Below are 27,450 nucleotides of genomic sequence, written 5' to 3' on the forward strand. Positions count from 1 at the left end.
CGCTTGCAGGGCCGTCCCCGGCGGGGCGGGAGGGTCCGGGCGGAGGAGGCGCTGTGTTTCCGTGGCGTGGTGTGAAGGATCAGCCGCGGACCGCGGAAGGAGAGCTCCACGGAACTACTACTCCCAAACCAGCCTGGATCCGCCATCCCCGCCGCGCCTCGTTCTCAGGCTCCGATCACTACAACTCCCGGCATGCCGTGAGCTCGACGGCCGAGGCTCGGAGGCGGTGTCCAACCCTGCGGCCCGCCGGGCTACCCCGCCGGGTCCCCGCCGCAGCCCGGGCGGCGCGCGGAGCGGCTACGCGAGCTATGCAGGAGGAGTCGCCGCCCCCGCTGGTGGGCTGTAGCAAGCCGCACCTGGAGAAGCTGACCCTGGGGATCACCCGCATCCTGGGTGAGTGGGGCGGTGACCCGGGGAGAAGGCAGCTGCGGGACCGAGCGGCCTGACGCTGGACACTGAATGCCAGTGGGCAATGCTGCTGAGACTTCCGTTGTTAAGGGAGAGAAGGGGAGCGGGGTGCGTGACTAGGCCAGGGGAACGTTTGCCGGGAGTGTTCAGAAGGAGAGCTGGGAAGTCCAAAGGTTCTTCCCACCTGAGGTCCCACCGCAGGGCCTGGTAAAGGCGGGCAGAAACGTGCAAAGAGACAGCAGGCACCTGACATTTGGGAGGTTGAGTTTCCCAAGAGGCATTCTTGGTAGAGGGAGTATCCTTGAAGCCCACGCCCGTCCCCTGGCCACAGAGAGAGCTGGGGGGATGCTGCGGCCGACCTCCCCGGCAACAACGCCCACGCGCCTCGGTGTAGCAGTATAGCCTTGCACTGTTAAATGGGTCTTTTTCTTTTATTGTACCTTTACTTAGCACCCATCTCTATGTTAGACTCCGGGGCTAGAAAATTAAAAACACATTTATGTGGGAAAAAATCAAAAGACTAGGTCCCCAGAAGTGTGAAAGGTCGTCAGTAATCTATATATTGGTCTGAAGCAGCACACATGAGTTGGTGATTGACCTTATCTGGGGAGTTAAGGAATGTGACCCACGGGGTTGTCCTAGATTTTGCAAGACAAATGGGAGTTAGCCAGATAACCAAGGAGAAAGGGAGACTAAGCTGGCCTAATAGCACGCTTTGATGGCTTACCATCACATTTATAATTAAAAATCCCAGCTTCTGTACCATGACCCTTAGCCCACATTTTTTTTATCCTCATGGCTTTATCACTACTTGAAATTATGTATTTATTTGGTTGCCTTCTTATTTTCTCTCTTTTCTGTAATAGAAGTCCACGATGATAGGAACCTTGTCTTGTTCTCGCCTATAATTCCCTGTGCCTAAAACAGTAAATGAAACATGCGACACCATGACGAGTTTGGGAGAAGTGATAAATTTTAGAAATGAAGTTATGGAGTAGGGCAAGGAGATATCTAATCATCAGGACCACCCATATCCTATCTCCTCATTCATATCCAAACTTCTGCCCTGTACTTATACTCCTGGATTTAGTCAGGCAGGTCTTGCTATTCCACAGGCATACTTCATTTCCCTCTTTATAAATCTAGGAATTTTTCTATAAATAATTTATTTTCTTTTGTTTAATGTTTAATCTACTCAAGTGTCAAGACAATTAAATTTCCCTTAAGCTGTCAGTTAAATATAAAGACCTAAATAATTAAATGACTGTAAACATTTTAAATTTCATTTATACTTTTAATATATCCTATCTATTAAGCATTTCTTTGGCAAACTGACAACACTAAAAGGCAAAATCTACCTAAGGAATTAAACAACTTTGATAATTAAACGTATAGTGAATCTAGCCTCCTATAAAACATTCTCTTTAGAAATTTAATCAAATCATCATAATTTCAAGTTAATAATCACAAATTGAAAATCAATTATTTTTTTCACTTTTTTTTTTATTTTGAAAAGATAATATCTTAAGAGGATTTTTTAAAAGTCAAGGTTGCTGAAGTCAGCTATGGGTATGTGGTAAGCAAACTCCCAAAATCCCATTCCTAAAAAAAATGAAATAACTCCTCAACTACAACATTTCTATCGAAAACCAAACATTTAAAAATCCTCAACGAAATAACTATCAAACCAAATTCAGCAACATTAAAAAAGGATTATATACCAAATGTGATTTAGCCTAGGAATTTACAGTTTGTTTAACATATGAAAATCAATTAATGTAATGCACCTTGTTAATAGAATCAAGGACAGAAATCACATAATCATGTCAACAAATGCAGAGAAAGTACAAAGTCCAACACCTTTTTGTGATTAAAAAAAGAAATTCAACAAATTAGAAAGAAGATATAGAATGGAAATCACTTCCTTAACCTGATAAAGGGCTCTATGAAAACATACAGCTGACACTACACTTAATGGTGGAAATTTGGATGCTTTCTCATTAAAATTAGGAACAAGACAAATGTTTTGGAGATTCTCCAAGATCACGCCAGGTTCAATGGCTCGCTGGGAAGATTATAGAACTTGGGAGGTAGTCGTGCAGTGACTTACAGCAAAGGGAAAGGTGCATGTAGAGAAGTCAAGGAAACTAAGTGCAAGTTTTCAAGAGTCCTCTCAGTTTGGAATCATATGAAACACACTTGATTCTTCCAGCAAACATGTGACAACATATGTTCAGTGTCTGCTAGGGAAGCTCACCTGCTCATAGGAGCCCAGACCTTTTATTGGAAATCAGTCACTTAGGTATCTGCTACCTAGTATCTACCTGGTATATTCCAAACTCCCAGAAGGAAAGCAGATATTCAGCATAAACGCTATTGTTTGTACTAACAGTTAGGCACAGTGAGCCATTTTTACCAGGGAATGGTGGGAACCTTCCTGAAATCTAAGTTCCCAGATGCCAGCCAAGAGCCAGCCTTACCAGCTGGCGTTCCTAAAGATTGCTGTGTCAAGACTGCTATCTTCACTCTTTTCTGTACAATAAGAATTCTCCTCTTATCGCTTATATTTAACATTGTACTGAAGAGTCTAGTCAGGGCAGTTAGGCAAGAAGAGGGAAGGGCAGGGAGAGGTGGGAAAGAAGGGAGGAAGGGAAAAGGAAAGGATAAAAATGAGAACTTGCCTTTATTAGGGTCTGAGAGTGGGGTGGCAAGGGTTTTTACGATTCAGTCTTTATTGGCAAATTTAAAACATAAGAATGGGAATTAGGGCACAGGAAAGGAAACGGGGGATGGAGGATCATTCAAGCAGTCAGTTATCCAGGTTACCCAGGGCTTTCTAAAAGGGAACTTTATGGGTTTTGGTGACCTGGTTCCTTATCTAGTTGTTTAGCTAGTAGCTGTGTCATACAGCTGGCAATTTGTTTATTCGAGATGAATGTATCTGAAATGATGCCTCGGCAATCAAAAGCTTAATGTCAGGCATTTACATTATGTGTATGTGTCCTCTTGCAACCCCCGACACTAGATGCCCCTGTGGGTGCACTCGGAGGACATCAGGATGCAACCAGATGGGTGTTGGCAAAGAATGCTGTCTTCTTCTGTCCAACTGCAGGTGGAGTGCTAGGTTGCCAAAACTGATTAAAGTTAGACTCTGCATTTGCATAGGATAATTGTTCTAAAGGGCTATGCCAATTGGGATGCAATGACTTTTGCACATAAACACTTCATTCCTCAACTAGACCCATATTAGGCATCAGAGAATTGGCTTTGTGGCGTAACCTCTCAGCCTCAATGTCTTTGTTGTAAAATGTGAATAATAATATTTGTCATTCACTATCTTAGCTTTGGTTGAACAGTTCCAAATGGGACCACCCCTAAAGGGACAGACAGGGTCTTCCACCCTAACCAGCCAGAGGCACAGCAAGGACTCACCCCAGGCTTGAAGCTCATAGTGTTTTTCTACCACACTACTATGCTTCCCAGTATCTTAGAAAGAACACCAAGCAGAAGGCAGGAGAAAAATTGTATGTATAGGATATTTTGCTTTTCCAAAGTACCGTCATTTCTGTTTCCTCTGCTTCCTTTATTAAGAGAAGTATTGTTATAAATCTTGCCTTACTGAATGCAAAGGGAAGTGAAGATTCATCTAAGGTCATACAACTAGTGAATGCATAAAGCAAGACTAGAATAGGAGGAGTCCAGAATTCTTAGCTCCTCAACTCGGCTGTTGCTACACCCCAAGATTAAGGTTTTTTGACATCTCGGAGGAACCTTTATAATGCATAGAAAGGGTACAGGCATAATTATAGAATTGTGAACCACTTCAAACTAGAAGTCTTTGCCTTATTTGCCTGGAGATTTAAAAGCTTTATTTCAATATATTCCCTGTTTACAGTATGCCTAGGACTCTCATAAAAAATAACCAATATATAGTTCAAAATAAAAAATAAGTAAGTGTAAACATATGTGGCCCCGACCCAGTATGCAATGGGATAGGATATTGGGAAAAGTGATCACTGTGAGCTAGAGTCATCTGAAATGGAAGGAGGTGGAAAGGTGGAACTTTTAGTATGGCCCTAAAATATGGGTAGGACTTGGGTAGATGGAGGAAAACATGGATGTGCTTGGGTGTGTATATTTCTTACATGACCAAAGATTAGTACAGATTCGATTTTTGGGAGATAGAGGAAAGGAGACAATGAATAAACTGACACAACTGGAACAGAGGGTTTGGACAATGGGGTAGAAGATAAAACTCTAACAGGTATAATAAGGGCCCTATCTTCCAGACCAAAAGGAGAACTGAATAAGATCTGATAGGAAACAAGTGTAGGTATGGGGAAGATCCTCTGCTGTTATGCTGAGGATAGATCAGAACAGGGAGATTTTATGGCTTTGATAGCATCTAGACTTGCAGTGATCATGGCCCAAAACAGAACAATGTACACAATATCACGCAGAGAAAAGGTGGACGACTATATAATAAGGATGCCGTGAAAAGTAGCACAAACTGGGTGGCTTAAAACTACAGGAATTTATTCTCACATGGTTTGGAAAGCCAAAAGTCTGAAACCAAGGCAGGGCCATGCTTATACTGAAACCTGGAGGAGAAGGATCCTCACCTCTGGCTGTTTGCTTGGTGATCCTTGTCTTATAGATGGATCATTCCAGTCTTCCATCTTCACGTGGCCATGCATATCTCTTCACATATTATTCCTTTTATGAGGACGCCAGTCAAAGTGGATTAGGGGTCCACCCTACTCCAGCATAACTTAATCTTAATTACATCTACAGTGACCATTTTTCATGTTAGCCTAGCTTCTAAATCCTGGACCTCAAAGTAGAAGATGGGTTTCAATTAGAAGAAGAATTACCAAGTAAGTTTTATGTTTTTTAAAAGTTAATGAGGTGCTGTTTGTTACTCCTTTTCATTATGTCGTAAGTGTATAGACTTAGCTCACTGAGAAGTTCAGTGTAAAATCAGTAGGAATTAGAATCTCTGATTTTTGTTCAACAAGCTGAATGACTGAGCAGTGACTGAATATAGGTGGCATTCTGGTAATGTCCTTTTTATGAGGTAGACTACTAGGTCCTAGGTTATAGGACTGAGTGCCTTTGAAGGAACAACCAGTTCTTCCCTGCTTTTATCATGGGTAATAAATGCTCCTCAGAGGAATCTGATATTCCTAGAGCAGCCATCAACCATTGGTCAACCTCTGTTGTAGAAATGTGTGAGAATCGGTCAATTGCAGCTCTACAGATGCCCTATTTCTTCTTTCAGAATCATCCCCGGGTGTGACAGAAGTGACCATCTTAGAAAAGGCACCTGCTGAACGTCATATGATTTCTTCATGGGAACAAGTAAGTGTTGCCCTGTTCAGTCCTCTCCTTCCAACAAAGAGAGGTCAACTTAAATGCCCCCAAGAAGGGACAATTAGGGCAGGAAACCTACTCTTACCTCAAGCCAAACTGCCTTCAATGTAGAGTTCACCCTTCTCTCCATTCCCGTTTAGGCCACTTAACACTCTCTTCCATTCCATACCATTTTCCCGGCGTAGAGCACCTCCTCTGAGCCTATCCTATGGAGGCAGTGGAACATTCGAAGTTGTTTACTAAAAACTAAAAATCCAGCAAGGAAAGGAAAAATTAAAAGTTAATAAGCATGCTGGGCAGAACATGGTTAAGTGTGGCAGAGAAGTACTAACTAGATTAATAGCCAGTGCTTCCCTACCCTCTAAACTTTCATTCATTTATTCAGCAAAAGTTTTAAGCCTTTAAAATGGACCAGGCATTGTGTTTGTTGTTCAGTCCTGGGGAATCAGTGATAATCAAAAAGGGCCCAGTTTCTTACTGCTTGACCTTACTAAGACTTAGTATAAATCATTGCAAGAATAATTACAAAGCAGACTGCAAAAGAGCATTGTTGGGAGGCCTTACCTAGTCTGGAGGGTAGGAAATGTTTTTCCCAAAGAAGTTTGAGAAGTTGTTAACCAGGTAGATGAGATCTGGGAAGAAGGGGCTTTCAGCTTGTGTGAAAGCTTCGAGATAGGAAAGATTACATTTTCCAGGAGCATAAAGAAGGTTCATGTGGCCGGAGCACAGGATAGCAAGGGAAAGAGGTTGACAAAGACCAGGAAATATAAAACTTCTTAGATCATCAGGAGTTTGTTCTTTATCTTGGGAGCAAAGGGGAGGCATTGAAATGTTTTAAGTGGGAAACTTGGATATTAGATTTCCGTTTTGGAAAAATCATTGTGGTTAAGTAGCAGCAAATGGATTTGACTAAGGCACAAGAAGTTACTCTGCCATATAATGAGTGCCTGCTAACACATAACACATAAGCTTTTTCATTTAATCCTCATAAGAATCCTGCAAGGAAATATTGATATCTCTGTGTTTTATATGAAGAAACTGAGGCTCAGAGAGGCTAAGGAATTTGTCTCGGGCTACATAGCTACCGAGTGGCAGAGCCTGAATTTTTACTCTGCCAGACTGCCCCTCTGATGGAGGGCAACACCTTGACACTCTTGCCCTTGGCAGCCAAGCCGTTGAGAGTTCTGTCCAGGAGGAAGAAGAGAAAGGTGGATTTGAATAAGCAGCCTATGTGTCTGCCACAGACTCTTCTGTACCTTTTCTCATTCCTGTTTTTAGTGCCTAGCCTGGTATTTATTCTATAACAGACACTTAATAAATGTTGGATGAATGAGTGAATTAGATAAACACAAAGATCAGAAAGAGTGTAGAACTTTTGCAAGGTTACTCAGCTTCATTTTCATAAGCAATCCTTAATTTCAATCTGGACAGTGAGGCTACCACAGCCACTGTCTCTGAAGCAAGGAGGCTATAGGTACAAAGGGTGCCCCCACCAAAATCCCCAATTGTACAATCCTGGTGACTAGTTAAGCCTGGAGGTATTGTTGTGTTGTCTTGGCCGATGTCTGCCAAATACAGAGCTTCACCAAGACACGTGGTGCCCCAGACAGGCATATATTTATATTTTTTTTCATCATGCATTTTTAGAGGGAGACCAATGGTTGTGGGGAGGAAGGATTTGAGGAAGAGTATGCTGCCTCTCCTCTGAGTCTTAAGCAACTCAGCCCTGTCCCCAAACTTTCATATCCCACTCACCAAGATAAAAGGTTCTAGTTAACCAGATCTTTCCCCTCACCTGAGGAGGGAGTATGAGAATATTTTTGAGAATTCTGCTGGTGGGGGCGGTCTAACCCCTCCCATCCACCGCCCATTCTGGTTTTCCTTCCACTACCAGGGCTGCCTTTCCCAAGAAGAGTTTCCATAGATGCATTTTCCCCGTTGTGTCACGTTTCCAGTGAGGTTTTCGTGCTCCTTATTGATGGGCATCGTGGGCAACCCTTCCTTTGGCTGTGGTTGCAGATGGCCTCATGGAGAGCCTGCCCAGCATGGACAAGCACCTATTAATTTCCATGGTGTAGCCCCTTTGCTAGCCTGATCCCACATCTGCTGCCCGCTGCCCTTGCCTGGTGAAGTGGTCTGAAAAGGAAGGACAGCAGATACAAGATTCCCAGAAGTAGGGTGAGCAGAAGGCACAGTGGATGACGCCTAGCCCCTCCCTCAAGGCAGTGTTCGGGAGGCCTTTTTGGAATCAAGCTGATCCCAAAACATCAGAGTGGTTTAAGTTCATCAACTGAGGAAGGTAACACAGCTTGTGGTGGACTCTTTCTAGTTTAGAGAAACTTTTGTAGATAGCCTCCTCAGGAGAAGGAAAAACAATACTGAAAATTGGGAATTATATGACAGAATCATCATCGGGATACACAGATTGTAACATCATGTCAATGCCATACTTATTTTAAACACTGGTAAGCAATATTCTCCCTTCCTGACTTTCTCTGTAAATGCTCTCTCCAGTCCTTTTACCTTCTTCCATTCACTCTCTGCAAGTTGCCGTCTTCCTTTTCTTTTTCATTCCCCCCATGCCCTCAATAAAGACTGAGCATGAACTGGGCAGGGAGAAGCCCTTTGAAGTGGGCAGATTGCTTCCTGGCGAAGAGCAGTCTGTTTCCAGATTGGCCAGGAGAGAGATTAAAATGGCATAACCCAGTAATTCACCAGGGCAGAGGAGCCACCTAAAAGTGGTACCCTGAGAACCCCACTCAGAAGGAAGGGACAAGAGCACTGCAGGACCAGCCATAGTCCTGGCTGTCAAGCAGTAAGGTCTATGGCAAGGAAGCAGCAGAGCCAGAGCCACCAGTGATTTATATGAAAATGACAATGCAGGCTTAATATTTTTTATGAGCTTGGTTTACTTGACATTTTGTATGTTCATATTAGTATTTGAAATGTATTAAATATTAGATTTCACTGATTTTTTTTCCCTATTTTTATGAATTCCAAGTATTTTTTAAAATACTAGTATAAAATAATACCAATTTTTTTTTTTCTTCACTGAAGTTGATACCATAATAAATGTTATAATCACTACTGAATTTTCAGAGATGAACAATGCCACCAGCCCTTCTCAGCTGGGATCTCATGGAATCCAGGTCAAGAAAGGCTGATAGACAGTTTCCTTGTCTCCACCACTAGATGGCACTAGTGACTAAAATCTCATAGTGGGTGCTGGCCTTTGGGGTGACAGAAGAAGCAAAGATTTTGTCAGAACACAGATACCTGTAGGCTTCCTGTGCTAGTGTCTAAGGGTGGGAGAAAGGCATTCTGCGTGCACACGTTTTCTTTCTGAAAACAGATGATGTGCCATACAGGAAGCACTAGGAGCAAGCCCTAAACTCCAAATAGAGTAGGAAAATATGTTAGCCCAAGGAGTCAGAGAATCCTTTAAGTTACACTTCTGTGATATTGGGAACTAGATAGTGAAGAGAGGTAAAACAAAAACTGACCAGAAAGCATATTTTAGTTCTTAGATCAAGAAAATGAAAAACCTGTTTGATTAAAATGACAACTGTCGTCTATTTAGTAATATAAAAACACTGCTTAAAATCATCTGCAAGCGTGAAATTTGCTTCTCACCTGTAGTTCTTGAAGATATTGTGCCCTAAAATCATAATAATTACCCAGTCTTCTCTCCTTCTGCCATGCTCTCGCCCCTTCCCACCTCTAGTGTTTTGTAGACTCAGTCATAGAGATTATTCTTGAACCTGGATTCACAGAGTTTAAGCAATACCCAAAGTCACTCAGCTAGTGGGCAGAATTGGGAAGTAAACTCAGATCATCCTGCTGTACTCTAACTTCCCCATACCTTGGGTATGTGGAACTGACTGACTATGACCTAAAGCAAACTTGACATAGCATTGTTCAATATCACATCTCAAAAGTGTCCAATATACCAAAAGTGAGGATGGACTTAACATATTGCCCCTCTACCTATATAAACATGACAAGAAGTCATTCTAAGAGGCCCAGGAAAGGAATTTGAGAACTCATCCTCTCTCCAAAGATTTGATTGGCTAGAGAAGGCTCATCAGGCATGTGCACAGATGTGTTACTTAGAACTTAGGGCATGCTCCTAATACCTCCTGAAAGGATGCTAAGCTATTTCTTTCCATTGTAAGTTTGGATGATTTGCTCTTCATATGAAATATATGTTTTTATTCTATTGTACTTTTTTATTTTCTAAGAACTTTTAGAACTATTAGGTTTATAGCATTAAATGCTCTAGAAGTATATACTCTTACTTTTAAGATGTTTTCATTTATCCAAAAATTTGTTTCAGAAAATAATTTAAGAGCATGAGTCTGAAGTTTTGGTTGTGATTGCCTTGCTCCATCGTCATCCAAACTTTGCCTAAGACCTCCTCTCTCACCATGTTCCTCTAAGACTGCTCCTCAGCTTATTTCCTTGAGCAGCCCCTTTTCCAGCTAGCTCTCCACTGAGGCTTTATCACAATAGAGCAGACACCTACTCTGCCTTATCAGGTGAGGCAAATAGAAATCAAACTGGTGACCTCTGATTTGCATACCCAGTGCCTACTAGACTTTTTGTTTATTTTTTATTGAGATATAATTGACATATAACATGGTATTAGTTTTAGGTACACAGCATAACGATTTGATGTATGTATGTATTGTGAAATGACTACCACAGTAAGTTAATATCCATCGCCAGTTATAAATTATTTTTCCTGTGATGAGGACTTTTAAGATATTTTCTTAGCGACTTTGAAATACACAATATAGTATTGTTAACTACAGTCACCATGCTGTACTTTACATCCCCAGGACATATTTTATGACTGGAAGTTTGTACCTTTTGACCACTTTCACCCATTTTGCCCCCCCCGCCCACGCCTGGCAACAACCAATCTGTTTTCTGTATCTATGAGTTTGGTTTTTCTTTTTTTAGATTCCATATATAAGTGAGATCATACAGATTTGTCTTTCTCTGACTTACTTCATGTAGCATAATGCCCTCAAGGTCCATACGTACTGCCGCAAATGGCAGGATTTCCTTCTTTTTTTATGGCTAAATATTCTGTTGCATGTATGTACCACATTTTATACATTCATCCATCAAAGGATATTTAGGTTGTTTCCACATCTTGGCTATTGTAAATAATGATGCAGTGAACATAAAGTATAGGTATCTTTTCAAGATAGTGATTTGATTTACTTCAGATAAATACCCAGAAGTGGAATTGCTGCATCCTATGGTAGTTCTAGTTTTAATTTTTGAGGAACTTTCATAATGTTTTCCATCGTGGCTGCACCAATTTACATTTCCACCAACAGTGCACCAGTGTTCCCTTTTCTCTACGTCCTCACCACCGCTTGTTATTTCTTGTCCTTTTGATAATAGACATTCTAACAGAATGAGGTGATAGTTCATTGTGGTTGTGATTTGCATTTCCCTGATTATTAGTGATGTTGAGCATTTTTTTATGTACCTGTTGGCCATTTGTATAAGTTCTTTGGAAAAACGTCTTCTTCTGTTCATTTTTTAATCATATTGTTTATTTTCTATTGAGTTGTATGAGTTCTTTATATATCTTGGATATTAACAACCCATTATCAGATGTATGATTTCAGTCTGCTCTGCACTGGGCACTGGAAGGATAACCACGACGAGTCCATGTGAGCCCGTTAAGAATTGTCTCTTAGTCCACTATAGCCTTGTGAGTCTCTTAGACCCAAGTCCCGTTGGGTTTTAAAGCTAGATGTTTTGGGGGATTCATCTCTCAGGTGAAAGTCTTAAAAGTTGGGATGCCAGATGTGGGGTCTAAACTGCTCCTCAAGGAGAATTTGGGAGTTGTGAGTTCCTTTCCAGGTGTGTGTCACTCTGCCAAGGGTATATTTTATGGTGAGATTGTGACCAAGTTTTCCTATCCATTTCAACCTGAATTTCTTCTTGTTTGCCTGATATGTAGGAGTCAGTCAGCTAGCTTCTGGATTTCTCTCAGAGGAAATTATTAAATATGTAGCTGTGGATTTGGGGGTCAGTGGGAGGAGGTAAGTTGAGGAGCCTCCTATGTTGCCATTCTGACCATGAACTCTTTAATAGAGTTTGTAGATAATTATCACAGTCTTCCTATTCAGGGTATCTGAAACACAGCAGTGTCCCAGTTGCTTTGAGGCATAGCCCTGTGCCCTCTTTCCCAGCCCTGACCTAACACTCAGCTACTTTGTGATTCTAGAAGAACAACTGTGTGCTACCTGAGGATGTGAAGAATTTTTACTTGATGACCAATGGCTTCCACATGACATGGAGTGTGAAGCTAGATGGTGAGTCAGCCCCTTTGCTGTAGGTGTACCTTTCCCTGCCTGAAAGGTTAGATGAGACAACTCTGAGGGCCTTTACAACTTTTGAGTCTTTGAATCTGGATGGTTTTCCTAGGTTCTTTAAAAGTACAATTTCCGGAAGCTGTGACCAGAGCTAACAGTATCACTGCTTCACACACACACCCGCCCCTGCCTGTGCCAGAGTCCAGCCAAGTACTTAACTGGAAGCTCAATTTAGAGGCCTCCTATTAGAATGAGGTAGAGGAAAAAAATGTTCACTACACAAAAATCCTGAGCCACCTCAAACTTAAAGCCTCTGAGGACTCTACCTCAGAGCAGTGTCCTCAGGGTGCGCTGCAGTGACGGCCGATAGTGGTGATAAGAGGAGCTCCTTCCTTCATTCCCAGTATAGTGAAGACTCCAGGGCTCTGACCCTCAGACCAGACAGAGCCTTTCCTTCTCTCCTTCACAGATTCTCAGCCTAAGTCACCAACCACCTCGGTTTGCGGGCAGTTATCTTTAGTATTAAATATGTCTAGGACAGGCTTTTGTGTTGCAGATGTAGGAGCTCACTACTTGGTGCATGTCAGAGTTTCAGGTACTATGTAGACAGAGGCTAGGAAATCCTGGTCTAGCCACTGGAGTCCAGCGCATTCTTGGCACAGACTTCCCTATCTCCAGGAGGCCTTTATTGCCTTCAGACTCCAGCCACATCCGCAGACCTACTTTGGTCCTTGGGAAGCACCCTGTACCTCTCCATGCTGTTTGTGAGAATGTAGTAACTTCTGTTGCACAGTAAATCTGGAGAACCGACTTCTCCCCTCCTTTGCTTCTGCCTCCTGAGTTTCCCTTTTTTTGGTGTTAACAAAGCTGTCCTGTTTCTCACAGATGAGCAGAGGCACTTTTTATAGCTTACTACTGAGCATTTAACATGAACTTTTAGCTTAGAGTCATTTCCTCCAGTGACCTAGAAACCATTCTTGTCACCAATATGAGAACCCTCCTTTGTAGCATGGCCATGCCTTTGGAGTTTGTAGCAACAGAGAGTAGACAGAGACTAGACTGACTGTCAGAGTCTCCTTTGCCCACGTCACAGATATGCTAGCCCCTTCACAAGCCTGTCTCAGAAAAGAAACATTCCATGAAGGTTTTATGAATGAGTCCCTCTTCATTACTACAATACTTTTCCATTTTAATCCTCCTAACCCATCTTCCTATCTATATGTCCATTACCATACCTATTCCTTACTGGATAGCTGAAATCAGTAACAGAAAAGCTAGCAGAGGCAGCTTCTGGTGTTTACCTCTTTAGTGGTCTTCTTAGATGTCCCCTGATCTATATACCGGCTGTTTTATTGCCTCAGCCATTCTAGTTTTTTAGCAGTCAGATGTCTAAGTCTTTGTGTGCCATCCTATGTCCACCACCCTATATTACAAGGATTCTGTATAATAGATAAAGAAAATGTACACTCTACTTGTTTTTTATTTATACCCTCATCACAGAAGACTGGATTCAAGCAAGCAGTCTGCCAGGTTCTCTGCACTGAATAAGGAAATATGAAGTAGAGGGAGAGATACTTTCCATCGTGAAAGCTTATAACAAGAAGAGTAGAAGGGGTCATTTATATAATCAAAGCTGTTACTCCTTTGGAAAGTATAACCCTTCATGCAAGGAAAGAGGAGCAAAAACGTTTTTAAGTCCTTTGCTCATCAAAGGACTTAATCAGGGCCGCTATCCTAGATCTCCCAGTTCCTTTTGAGCAACCCTTTTTTAAATTTTTTTTGATACCCTGCCCTAACACATGTAGTGAGGACTCTTCACCCATGGTCCCCGTTGCTTTTTTCGCATGAAAGTTTAATGCTTTAGAACATGTTGTGCATTGATTCTCTTCCCTCCACTTTCCATCAGATTCCTCAGCCCTGGAATCAAACAATAGCTGGGCTTAGGTCACTTAAGCAGAAGTCCTACTGATGACCGTGGTAACTAGGCTGTTACTCCATGTAATTTTCCTTTTTAATGTTCCCGTAGAGCATACTATTCCTTTGGGCAGCATGGCAATTAACAGCATCACAAAACTGACTCAGCTCAACCAGTCTTCCATGTACTCACTTCCTAATGCACCAACTCTGGCAGACCTGGAGGATGATACAGAAGAAGGTACCTGGGGGAACTTCTGCTTTGAGTTAGAAATCAGCCTGTAAAATGTTCCCTCAAACCCTTCCCATGCATGGCTTCTCAGGACTGTTGGGAGTAAAGTAAAAACAGCCTCTAGTAAATTTTTATGAAGAAAATGCCAGGATTGGGATCTTTGTTTCTAGCACCTACTTTAGTGCTTGGCACACTGAATGAATACTTGGTAAGTGGATGAATGTTACAGATTAAACTTCACAAAACATTTCAGTATCAAGAGGTTTCTGAGAGCACGGCAGTCTGAATGCAGCTTCCTTCCTCCAGGCTCTTTGCCACTTCTAATTGAAATGGCCAATAATTCAAATGGCTACTAAAAACTTTGAGCAACTAAAACAAGTAAAGACTTATTCAGTGAGAATTGTATTTGGCTGCAGAGACCCAGTTACAATGTCTAAACTAAATAGGTGTTTATTTTCTCATAACAAGAAATCTGGAACTGGGCTAGTGTAGCTCTTTGAGAAAGTCTATGATAAAGTCTCCCTCTGGCTTCCTGGTATACCACCAGCCTTTGGGTATGGTTTTCATCCTCATGGCTGAGGAATTTAGGCTCCATCCCCAAACTTCAAGTCTATGTTCCAGATAGGAAAAAGAAGAGTAAAGGGCAAAAACAAACAAAAAACTGTCTCTTGGCAGAATCTTTCCCTTTTATCAAGAAAACAATAGTTTTCTCAGAAGCTCCTCCCAACAGCCATTGGCCAGAACAGAGTCAAAAGGTTACCCATAGCTGAAAGGGAATCTGAGGAGGTATGTTTAGCTGTGCAGTATTGATTGCCTCCTCAAACTGAATTGGAGTTTAAGAAAAGAAAGGGAGGATGAATATTGAGTAGGCAACTTGTATCTCCAGTGCTAAGGCCTTGGGGTTCATTGAAGCCTTGGCAGAGAGAACCATTGCAAGCCTTTCTCCTTCAGTTGGACAAGCTGTTGAACAAGAGTAGGAGGAGTCCAGCAGCTAAGACTAGAAAATGATGGCCCCTGGGAAAAGCTGCCACTGAGATGTGTGGAATTCTCAAGGGTAGGAAAAAGGTCACATTGACTTCATATGTGTGCTGGGGACTGCTGACTCCTAAAAGACAAAGAAGGTAAGTAAGCAGACTGAGTCTTCCCTGCTCTTAAGGCTGGAAGAGTAGAGATAGACTAGATACCAGAGATGATTTCAATAGGCCTCAGCAAAGGACTGAGCTAGCAGTAGAGACCACATCGTCCTGCATTCATGGGGATAAAAACCACTTGGCCTTCTGGCACTTGCTGGGTTCATGCTTCTGTGATAGTCCAGTAGCTAGACCTACATCTCATTAAGCCTAAATAGAAAAATAATGACTATATTCTGGAGACTCAGCAGTCTGGAAGAAGTATCAGATTATACAACCAGAGAAATAAAACTACTAAAGGACACAGATTAAACCCTAAATAAAAAGAAGAATAACACTTAAGGACATTTAAGGTAGCACAAAGACTTCTTATGGAAAAAAAGTAAAGATTCTGAATTAAACAACTGACTAAAGGAATTGAAGAGTATAAACATTGAGACCTGAGTTATTTAGTAGTTGGAAAAATCAAGTGCAAGAAATATCTAAAAACACAGACACATAAATGTGAAAGAGGAAATTATGAGGGAAAAGGTGGTAGGGTAAGAAAATAGAAAATAAATCCAAAAGACCTTCCGTTGAAATTATAGGTACCCAGTAAAGAGAAAAAGAAAAAATGGAAAGGCAATAAATAACACTTATAAAAATATTTCTCTGCAGATTGAAAGGGCTTTCCTAGACTCAAATTGATTCATGAGAAAACAAATACATAGGCATTACATGATGTGGAAAAGTTTCTACGCAAAGATAAATTACTCTTGAAGTAATAATAATCAGACTTTTCACCTGCAACAGTGGAAACTAGAAAAAGTATATACAGGTTTCTGATAGAGAAGGAGTGAAAATCAAGTGTCCTGGATATGCAGATCAAACACAACTCTCAGATTATCAGAAGACAATTATTAAAGTGTGTATAAAACTTCAGGAACATAAATACTTTAAACAACAACAAAAAAAAAACAACAAAACTGAATGGTGATCTCTAAATGTGGATACATAAAGAAGGAAAACAAGGGATTAGTGAATCTCTTAATGAAAGAGAGTTTGTGTGTATTGACTCAGGTCAAGATGGCAGAGTTGGTAAACACTACTCGCCTCCTCCCCCCACCTCAGAATAACAACTAAACTAGAGAACAGCCATCGAGAACCACCCAAAGACTAGCTGAACAGAAGTCTATAAGGATGTAAAGACTTGGCGAGACTGGTAAGAGGGGTGGAAATGCGGAACAGGCTAGTCCCACACCCATGTGTGGTGATTAAAAATTGGGGGGGATATCTTGGCTGTGGAGGTCCCCTCTGAGGAGCAAGGTGTCACAGCCTCACACCAGGCTCCCCAGCCCAGGGCACCAGTGCAGGAAAAAGGAGTCCCCATGACATCTGGCTGTGAAAATCAGCAGGGATTTTACCTCCAAGTGAGAGGCAGGCTGCTGGAGACCCAGGCTGTCCTCTTGAGGGACCCATGTAGGGCCTTTCTTGCTCACAACTCACTCACTCTAAGCCCCAGCACCGGGACAGCAGCTCAGAAAGTACCAGGGACTTATGGGCGGAACTAAATTGACTAGCTTCGGGACTGGAAGGGCAGGGATCAGAGCAGCTTTCTCCTGGGATGGAAATGCTGGTAGGCACCATCATTCCTTCATTGAACCCTCTCTTCACACAGCCAGCCCGCACAGATGGGCACCAAATCTGAGTCTCTGTTAACTTGGCTAACGCTATTTGCTCTGCCCTAGTGATTCTCTGAGACCCCGCCCCACCCAAGGCGCTTACTGCGGCTCACACTGCAGACTTGCCTAAAATCTCTCAAGGATCCACAAACCCCAGAGAAGCAGCGGCTGGCCTTGTTGTGCCCTGTACCTCTTGCTAAGTGGCCCTAAGCCCTGTATAAGTGGAGACCTGGATAAGCTTGCATTGTAACTTCCATCAGATAGCCCCAAGCCTGGCCTAGTGGCACCTAGTCTTGGCTTGGAACATAGCTTCAACTAAGCAGCCACAAGCCTGGCACATGTGGTGGTTGGCTTCAGCTCGCATCATGATGCCCACTAAAGGGTCTCAAGCCTGGCACAGGTGGCAGCAAGCTTTGGTTCAAGTGTAGCCTCTCCCAAATTCCTCCACATTCAACACAAGAGCAGCTGACCTTGGCACCGGCTCCACTCCCAAGAGACTCTAGAACCAACACACCCAGTGTCCAGTTTCAGACCACACCAGAGTACCACCCAGCCAGCTCCACAAATGACACACGCGAGTGGTGGACTTAGCTGGCACCAGAGCTACGCAAAAGTGACTCGTGCTCCATAGAGTCAGCCCCTGCACTAAAGCTCTTCCGCTGTAGTCACAGGCGGCCCTCAGAGCCAGTCAGCCTGAGGGTCACCTCTGTCCATAGACATGCCATTAGTAATCAAGGCTCAACTACAACAGGAGGACACACACAAGGGACACCCCTGGAACACCTTGCTTGGGTGACCCGGGTGACTGTGCCACTGAGCCCCGAAGGACACCTACTATGTAAGGCCACTTTGCCAAGACCCAAAGACTTAGCAGATCTACTTAATATATAGAAACAAACACAGGGAGTCAGCCAAAATGAGGAGACAAACATGTCCCAAATGAAAGAATAGGACAAAGCTCCAGGAAAATTAAATGAAATACAGACAAGCAATCTACTAGATGCAGAGTTGAAAACACTGGTTATAAGGATGCTCAATGAACTTAGGGGAAGAATAGATGGCCTTATTGAGAACTTCAACAAAGAGATAGAAATCATAAAAAAAAAAAAAAAACAGTCAGAAATGGAGAATACAATACAACTGAGATGAAGAATACATTAGAGGGAATCAACAGCAGGTTAGATGAAGCAGAGGACTGATTCAGTGATCTGGAAGACAAGGCAGTGGGAAATACTCAATTGGAACAGCAAAAACAAAAAAATATAACGTCTAGGAATGTGTTGTATAACTTTTACATAAGGATATATATAAAAAAGAGGACCTAGTACAAGGAAAATTTCAAAACATACTATTCTGTCTTAGTTAAACCTAAAAGAAAGGAGAGAGGCAAAAAGTAAGAGTGTAATGGGTTAGAAAGAAAATTCGGAGACATAGGAAGAATGCCATTTGAAGATGAAGGCAGAGATGGGGTGGTAATTCAACACACTAAGGAAAACTAAAAGTTTCAAGTAAACCACAGAAACTAGGGGAGAACCATGGAACAGATTCTTCCCCACAGCCCTCAAAAAGAACCAACTCTGCCAACACTTTGATCTAGGACTTATGGCCTCCAGAACCACGAGACAACAATTTTTTTCTGTTGAAGCCACTCAGTTTGTGGGACTTGGTTACAGAAGCCCTAACAATTAATACAAAAAATGTTCCAGGGGTCCACATAGTAGAAAATGTAGGACTAAAGAGGAAAAAAAGCAAAAAGTGGAAGATTTCATCCTACTGTAGAGAAGAAATAGTACACCTTGTTGAAAGAAACAAGAATGTCTTATCAGTTTTCTATTGACAGATTACCACAAATTTAATGGCTTAGAACACCACAAATATATTATCTTGACAGTTTTCATGAGTTAAGAATTCAGTTATAGATTAGCAGAGTCTTCTGCTTAGGGTCTTACCAGGCTAAAATCAAGGTGTCAGCTGGTGCCGTGATCTCATCTGTGGCACAGGAGCCTCGACTAAGCTCACTGGTGGTCGGCCTTATTCAGTTCTTGCAGTTGTGGGACTAAGACCTTGTTTTCCTGCCGGCTGTTGGCCAGGGATCACCCTCAGCTCCTTTAGGCTGCCCTCATATTCTAGCCACATGACCCTCTGGCAACTTACTTCTCAGCCAGCAGGAAAATTTCTCTCCACTCTGCTACAACAGAATTTCACATAATGTTACCCAATCAAGGGATGACTACTATGTCATATTCACAAGTCTTGACCACACTCAAGGGAAGGAGGTTGTATAAGGTCTGTATACCAACAAGCAAGAATCTTGGGGACCATCTTAGAATTCTACATACCACACTTGGTTAGGGAAATAATGGTATATTGTTTTCAAGTAAGTGTAGAGTCATATGAATCCAGTCATGCAAACAAATGAAGATAACCACTAAAGAAAAAAAAAAACTACATTAAAATCTCCAACCTAATATAGGGAATGTTGAATCACATTAGAAAAAAGGAAAAGAAGAAAGAAAATAACTAACATAAAGGAGAATAAAACAGTCATATTGAATATGCTGGGATTGACTTTTCTCTTTTGAAAAACAGAGTGTCAGTTTGATAGAAAAAGCAAAGCTCATCTGTGTTATTTTCATGAACATACTTAAACTGATGAAGAGATATCCTCTCCTGGTAATGGCAGATAGCTAATTCAGAGCAGCCTTCCTGGTGAAGACAGCTGAAAAGTCAGGGCAAAGTAAAAAATCATCTTTCTAAAAACATCAAAGAGCTAAAAAGATGACGAGGTAGTACCAGATAAACATCTAGAAGAAGACAAATCCAGAGAAGAGGCTCGACATTTGGGATTCCTTTTGACCCATATGTGACACTAGGGGAATAAAATGGAATCCAGGAACTACAGAAGATGGCACCCATAAAAACTACCCTACCTTTGTGATGGTTCCATACCCTAGAAGACAGAATAAACCAGAAGTAAGCACTTTTTACATGGACTGAAGCTCTGGTGTAAGGCATCTGAGTGTCCCAGAAAATGTTAAATCCCCAAATTGGACTAAATTGATTCCAGATTACTAATCTCTTCAGGCACTTGGCAGAAAGAAACAAGAGCTCATTCTAGAGAAATGTCCTAAAATTGATTGTAAATATACTAAAAAACATTGAATTGCACACTTTAAATAAGTGAATGTATGGTAGGTGAATTATGTCTCAGTATAAAGCTGTCATATAAAAAGAAAATTCTACCTTAAGGAAGATAACATTCTACAACTCAAATTGTTCTTATAAATGATTTTTCAAAAAATAATTCCTAATAGAAAATGAAAAAATACACCATAAACAAGAACCAGTACAAATAACAAGTAACAGAGATTCACTGGTACTCCCAAGGGTGAAATTATTAGGTAGAGACTATAAAACAATATGCTAATGTACATATGGAGATAAAACCAAACCAAAATTCCAGAGAGGAACTAATAACAGTGACGTTGCAGATTTGGAGGAAAAATAATTCAAATATTGTCCTTCTGCTTTTGGTATTGGCAGTCTCCCTTTTGTTAGACTTATGCCAATAATACTCTATAAACTCTGGAAAAAAATTTAAAACAAGTACCTAAAAGGACTGGAGGAACACCAAAAACAAGCAGAAACTGGAGTGGCATCTGCAGGTGGCAAAAGGGAACCACCCTGAATGAGTTTCCTATTGTTATAACTTTTCACCTAAGGGCAGATCTCAGTCAGCATCAGTCAGGACTGCTAAACTTGGTGGGACCCTCCCATCCAGACTTTCAGTTTCATCCATGATGCATTAGCAGAGATGAGGTGTATCCTTCTACCTGGAACAACAAAAAATATATAAATCAATGAGTTTCAAGACACTGACTATCAGGCAACAAAGGACAGTGAGCTGAGAAATAGGAAACAAATGAAGTGAACTATAGTTTATTATCAGAGTCTCCAGTCTACAGTGTACTCGGGAGGGGAATCTAAGTAGAACCTACTGCACTCCATGAGTTGAAATGTCAAAGCTAAGAGCCTAGCTAGATGAAGACAGCTTGAGTTCACAGGACTCAATGACAGAGGAATTTTTTGGTTTCCCAGTGCATATAAAAACCGTGTTTACAGTATACTGTAGTCTGTTAAGTATACATCAGCATTATGTCTAAAAATGTACATACCTTAATTACAAAATACTTCATTGCTAAAACATGCTAACCATCATCTCAGTCTTCAGTGAGTCAATCTTCCTGCTGGTTGAAGGTCTTCAATTTGAGAAGCACAATAAAGTGAAGCACAGTAAAACGAAGTATGCCTGTAATGAAAACAGCAGAACATAAGTACAAATACAGAGATGATTATTGTAGCATTCGCAGCAGAATAATGAAAGGTGAATAAGATAAATTAGGGTACTGCTGGTCCCACAGACTATCAGGCAGCCATTAAAAAGAATTATACCAAATGCCTCAGAGGGCCTTCCACATGGTATTACTGCACAGAAAGCAAATTCAGATATAATGTATGTGATATCTCATTTTTATGTGACAAATATTCTTAACAGAATTTAAATATATACTTATATGTCTGTCTAGGACCATATGAGATAAAGAAGAATATGAAGGTATAACCTCTAGGGGAGGGAAAAGCTATGTTAAAAAAACAAAACAAAACAAAACATGTTTTTAATTAGAAATTAAATTTTTATGCATTTATGTAAAATTATCTATGTTTATGGGTACATATAAATTAGAAATATTTTTATATAGTTTGTTTTATCCAGTCTCTCCTAGGTTTGTAAACTCTCCATCCCAGTCACTAACACGAATCTTTATTGCATAACAGCTGTAAGGAAAGAAGCAGGAGAGGTTTCTTATGCTTCCATTTCTAAGAATTTATCTTTCTTCTGTTACTCCATAATTTCTAGGAAGGTATTTCTAACTGAGCCAGACTTACCATTATTATAACACAACTAATGATAACATTATAATTAAATATGTACGTTTTAGACTGAGGAAAAGGGGTTCTAATAAAAAAAAAATCATGAAATCCTGTAAATGAGGGAAAAGTAGTTATCTGAGAAGAAGAAAAAAGTTATGTCAACATCAGTTCATTAAGTTTAATTTGCCTTTATGTAATCCCACTCCCAAGAAGTTCAGTTCATTTTCCTCACGCCACCTTCCCCAACATGCCATGACACTGTGTTGGTAATCGGGTATCCCAGACAGAAGTCTTAGACCATGGATAAGATCCAGGGCATTTAGAGCACAGAATTCATTTAGCCCATGTTTGAAAATAATATTTAAGAGTATGTCTGCAATAAGGCTCTTTGCCCCTATTTTTTCATCCTAGCAAAGCTGGATGAATAAGTTTGAGCTGAGTATGTTTGAACATTACTATTAACTTCTGCTTTGCAGCCAGTGAGAACCAGCCAGAGAAGCCTCACTTTGATTCCCGCAGTGTGATATTTGAGCTGGATTCTTGCAATGGGAATGGGAAGGTTTGCCTTGTCTACAAAAAAGGGAAACCAGGTAAGAATCATTGACATGCATGATCCTACAGTTCGGGCACGGCCTTGGCCGACCTTGCTTTCCAGCCTTCACACAAAAGACACATTCCTCCCTGACCTCCTGAGACACCACCAGGTCTCTTGAGGTGCCAAGACCTCTCTGAGCATCCCCCTCTAGACGAATTACTAGAGTCTTTTTAAGCTATCATCATTTGTGAGTTATTGCAAAATAATAGGATTACGATCATTGAATAAAAACTAGAATTGTCATTCTGTTTATAACTCCTCCAGCAGGCTCATATATTAGAAAAGCATCCAGGAAAAACATTGTTTCTTCTGTACTTCTTTAAGTAGGCCAGGTAACAGCAATAAAAACCTGAATTACTAGACCTCATTCCAGGACCCCAGATAGGAAATCAAAAGAAGTAGACTCTGGTACCTTAAGCAGTGGCCACCCCCTGGCCTAGCCTTCTTCACACAGCTGTCTGCTTGGTAGGGGTGAGAAGATACACCAAGATTTACCTTACCTCTGGGGAAAGAGAGATGGTCTGTAGCTGGAGGAATCTTTATGAAGTAGCCTTTGAACTGCATCTTGAATTATGGGTAGGAATTAGATACGGGGTGGGTTTGGGGGGCATGCTGGTGGGGTAAAAGGGGCATCGAAGCAAAGAGACATGAGGAAAAGTCACGCAGTGGGAAAATGTAACCAGTGTGTGGAGAATGGCAAATCATTCCAGTTTTCTGAGCCACATGGTTTATCTGTGGATGAGAAGATGAAGCCAAAAGGCCAACTTTCCCCCTTCGTGTGGAATTTTGAAAGCCAAGCGTAGGAGTTTGGACATAACTGGAAGAGAGTGGGTGTCAAGGTCTAGCAGAATGGCAGGATTCAATGAAAATATATGTGACCACAAGGAGTTTGAGAAGAGGAAGAGACTGGAGGATGGAGGCCACTTAGGGAGATGTGACAGCTCTTCGACATGAGATGAACTAGGAGAAACCTACAGAAGTAAGAATGGAAGGTCAGAAGCACATGGTAAGACAGTGCTTGCTTCATTCAGCTCAACCAGGACATCACACAACGGTATAGGCAGGATTCCCAGGAAGAGGGAGCTGAGCTGGCCTCCTCCAGGGTGAGTTCTCACAGCACTTCTCATTCCCGACAGAGACCTCTTCAGGAAGCCAGGGCCATTCAGTTTCTCTCCAGTCAAGAAAGCTGAGAACACAGTATATATCCACCGGGGGGAAGAAGGGGGAAGTACTGATTCTGCACAGAAAAAATGTGGCTTAGATAGCCTAAAGCACAGATGGCCAAAGCCCAGCAGATAGGTCAGTGGACTGATTGATCAAGAATTTGTAAAAAATTCAACTATACATTTTAACAGGCATATATATATATTTACATTATGTATTTACCTCCCATAGTTAGATTTCTTTCTGTCACCACATATTTGACCCCTTCTATTGGATTTCATTAACCAAAGTCACCATAAAAAATAAATCAATCAGAAAATAAATAAGAATTTGTAAAAGAATACCAAAGAAGCCACTGGTAATAGTGGTCACTGGAGAATGGGACTGAGGTCTTAGAAGGGAAGAAAGAGAACTTGTACTTATATTTTACATACACTCTACTATTCGAATATTTTTTAACATGAGTATATATTGGTTTTACAGATAAAAGGAAAAATGTATTAAGCCATCCCTTCATTTATTTACTTTACTATTTCAGCATTAGCGAAAGACACCGAGATCTGGTTCCTGGACAGAGCATTATACTGGCATTTTCTCACAGAGACCTTTACTGCCTATTATCGCCTGCTCATCACCCACCTGGGCCTGCCCCAGTGGCAGTATGCCTTCACCAACTATGGCATTAGCCCACAGGCCAAGGTAAGGGAGGACCACCTATCATCTCGGACTGTAGGATGTATCAGAATCTTCTGAGGAAATGCTTAAACTGCAGATTTCCAGCTTCACCATCTGATTCAGGAGATCTGGGATGGGGTCAAGAAACCTGCATTTTTAATAAGCAAGGCAGGTGATTCCACTGTAGGTAGACAACCTCACTTTATACTGACCTAAACAAGTGGTTCCCAAACATGGCTGATCCTCAGAATCACCTGGGGAATTTTTTCTAATTACATTGTATTGGGGGCTTAGGTCTGATTGTGGGTTTTAGCTACACATTACATGCACACAGGAACACTGACAAGTCAGTCTCTTATTCCCTGGTTCTCCAGTCTCCAAATGCACTTCCCCACAGGCAGCCACTGTTACCGCTTCTTGTGTACCCTTACCAAGATACACTATTGCATGTAAAGCATGCATGCACGCATACTGTTTTTGGTTCCTTTTTTCTAAATCACAAGTGCAATCTATAGTTCATATTGTTCTGCACTTTGCACTTAACACTCCATCTTGGAGCTCATTCCATCAGTACGTCGAGAGCTGTCCTTTTTAGTCATATGAAGTATTCCAAAGTATGGGTGTGCCTGGTTTATATTACAGACTCTCCCAAATCTACTTGATAGGCAGTAGCTGGTTTGAGGGCAGAACAGTCAGAAGGACACTGTCTCCTGGTGATTTGAGACCTAGCATCCCAGGCTCAAGACTCACTAGATCAGAAGGAAGGAAGTTTACTCAGATTCTTGTTCTCATGCTGCATGAGACCTAAAGTAATGAGACTTCATAAAGCAATGTATGTCATCACTTTCACTTAAAGGAAGTGCTAATATACTTTCAAGGCAGTTTTTCATAAAAACTTATTCTCTTTACCTCATTTCTCCAGCTCTACCCCGTACCCCCACTAAAGAGCATAAATAGGACATTTCCCCTTTGGATTGTGACCCTCTCTCTCAATTCTGCCTTACAGCAATGGTTCAACATGTATAAACCCATCACCTACAGCACAAACCTGCTGACAGAAGAGACTGACTCCTTTGTGAACAGGCTGGATCCCAGCAGAGTGTTCAAGAGCAAGAACAAGATCTTAGTCCCCAAAAAGAAAGGGCCTGTTCAGCCTGCAGGTGTTCAAAAAGGGCCCTCAGGTCCTCCCTCCACCTCTAAAGCCTCCTCAGGCTCTGGAAACCCTGTCCGGAAGTGAGCACCCTTATCTCCAGCTCCCTGCCAGCCCCACAGCAATGATTTCCATGCAGATTCCCCAGGGATGGCCCAAGCCTCAGATTCTGTGTGTGGAACCACAGGCCTCCTCCCAAGTGACCAAAATCCCGGGCCTTTCACTCTTATTAGCATTAGCCAGGAGTTGGAAGGGCCTGCTCAGGTCTCCCCCAAAGCCCTCCCTCATACCGCCACAGCAGGTTGTGTCACCCCCTGCCTCTGGAAGCCGCGAAGAATTTTAGATCTTATTTAAGAGATCAAATAGATCTGTTAAAGGTTTTCCTCTTTCCAACTGCAACCTTATACCCCTCAACAGTGGTTAGAGAAGTCCTCCCAAAGAAACCACTGGTTTTGACCCATGAGGCATTACAGTGTTCAGTTGGTAGTGGATTCCACAGAGCACAGAGACAATGGGACATTCCCATCATCACAGAAAAGTCTGTTGGACAGCACTGCATTAGAATATTTTCCACTGCTTTTCCTCAGATTGGTTAATTTTTGCCATTAACTTTTGTTAAGGAATGACCTACCTTAATTTGGTGGGTCATAATGTTCTGTGAAAACTCTTGAAAATACAACTATGTTTTTTATATGCTTCACCACAAATTTCACTATACTCTTTTTTTTTCCGTTTCCTATAAAGTATCTTGCTGTCAGTTTTGTGTTGTGATGTTTGCACTTTTGCCAAAATTATCTTTCTTGTTTTTTTATTTTTTAAGAAGTGATTCTGCTATACTTCAGCTATCTAAAATCAAACTCCCAAGCATTGCTTTGCAGGACTCTTCACAAAGAGATTTGATGAAACCAGTCACTGTTGACAAGAGCTTTCCACCTGCTCTTCCTACTCACAGCTGTTCAACAATTCATGGAGTGTCAGAAAAGGTCAGAGAGGGACCAAGTTGTCAAGGACAGTAGCTGAAGTTTAGTCGTCCAGAGTTTTTTTTTCTGCCAAAACTGATCAAATCAAAGGGAGAACCGTCAGTGCCAGATAAGAGATTCCAGCATTTGGCTGCTTCTCCAAGACAAGGCAAGGTCAGAGGGGAATTGAGATGTCGTGTCATCTCCCAGTGGCAGGTATCTTCTTTAGTACTTGTGGATCCCCTGAATGAATTCTCAGTCCTGATTCAGTTCTAGATTTCACAAGTGAAGCAGCAGAGGAGCCGCGAGAGCAACGGTGCCCTTTATATCAGGCAATCAGTGGGGGTCCTCAAAGGGCTGTAGACAGAAGGGAGTTCTGATAAAGGAGCAGTGAAGAGCAGAACTGGCTGCCTAATTGTCGGACCCAGTGCAAAATGAAGATGTTCAGCCTCTTGTTCAAAAATCAGGAAAACACTACCATTAAGCGCGCTAAAATGTTTTTCCTTCCATGGTGTTTTTTTTTTTCTTTAATGTTCTAAGTAAAAATTAAAATTTTAAATTATTAGCATTTATTTTATCATTCTTTATATTGTCTAGTTCCAGTTTTAGATGCAAATATAAGAGCATTTAACTCATATGTAGAATCACCAAAACTACACAATTTGTGTTTCATACTTACATATATGTATCGTCTGCACGTGTTCTGACCAAAACCATGGAAACACTGCACAACACCAGCTCAGCTGTTATTTCCCTCCTTGATGTATACACATTCCATCAATACTCTCAACTTACTGATGGATAAGGACTGAGAGAAAAAGAATCTATGAGCTCTCATACGTTTTCCTTTTCTTCTGTGTCATTATTGTCAACAAATGGTGGCCAGTACAGGAAAGTGACATGAGTAAGAGGATAT

The 27,450-nt window shown here is 41.5% G+C and overlaps 1 protein-coding gene across 2 annotated transcripts; it reads left to right on the plus strand.

Moving 5' to 3' along the window:
• The first annotated feature begins 22 nt into the window (after positions 1-22).
• On the plus strand, positions 23-26,332 carry TPGS2 (tubulin polyglutamylase complex subunit 2). Of its 2 annotated transcripts, XM_039842931.1 has the most exons (7): positions 25-393; positions 5,690-5,769; positions 12,035-12,122; positions 14,149-14,277; positions 22,468-22,581; positions 24,289-24,449; positions 25,432-26,332. In XM_039842931.1, the coding sequence occupies exons 1-7, from the start codon at positions 309-311 to the stop codon at positions 25,660-25,662; spliced, it is 888 nt and encodes a 295-aa protein (XP_039698865.1). In that variant the 5' UTR covers positions 25-308; the 3' UTR covers positions 25,663-26,332. The 2 variants fall into 2 exon arrangements, with proteins under 2 accessions (XP_039698876.1, XP_039698865.1); XM_039842942.1 differs by lacking the exon at positions 14,149-14,277 and having other exon boundaries at positions 23-393.
• The last annotated feature ends 1,118 nt before the right edge of the window (positions 26,333-27,450 follow it).

This window comes from Pteropus medius, unplaced genomic scaffold (genome assembly GCF_902729225.1).
Source record: "Pteropus medius unplaced genomic scaffold, Ma_sr-lr_union100, whole genome shotgun sequence".
Classification (NCBI taxonomy): Eukaryota; Metazoa; Chordata; class Mammalia; order Chiroptera; family Pteropodidae; genus Pteropus; species Pteropus medius.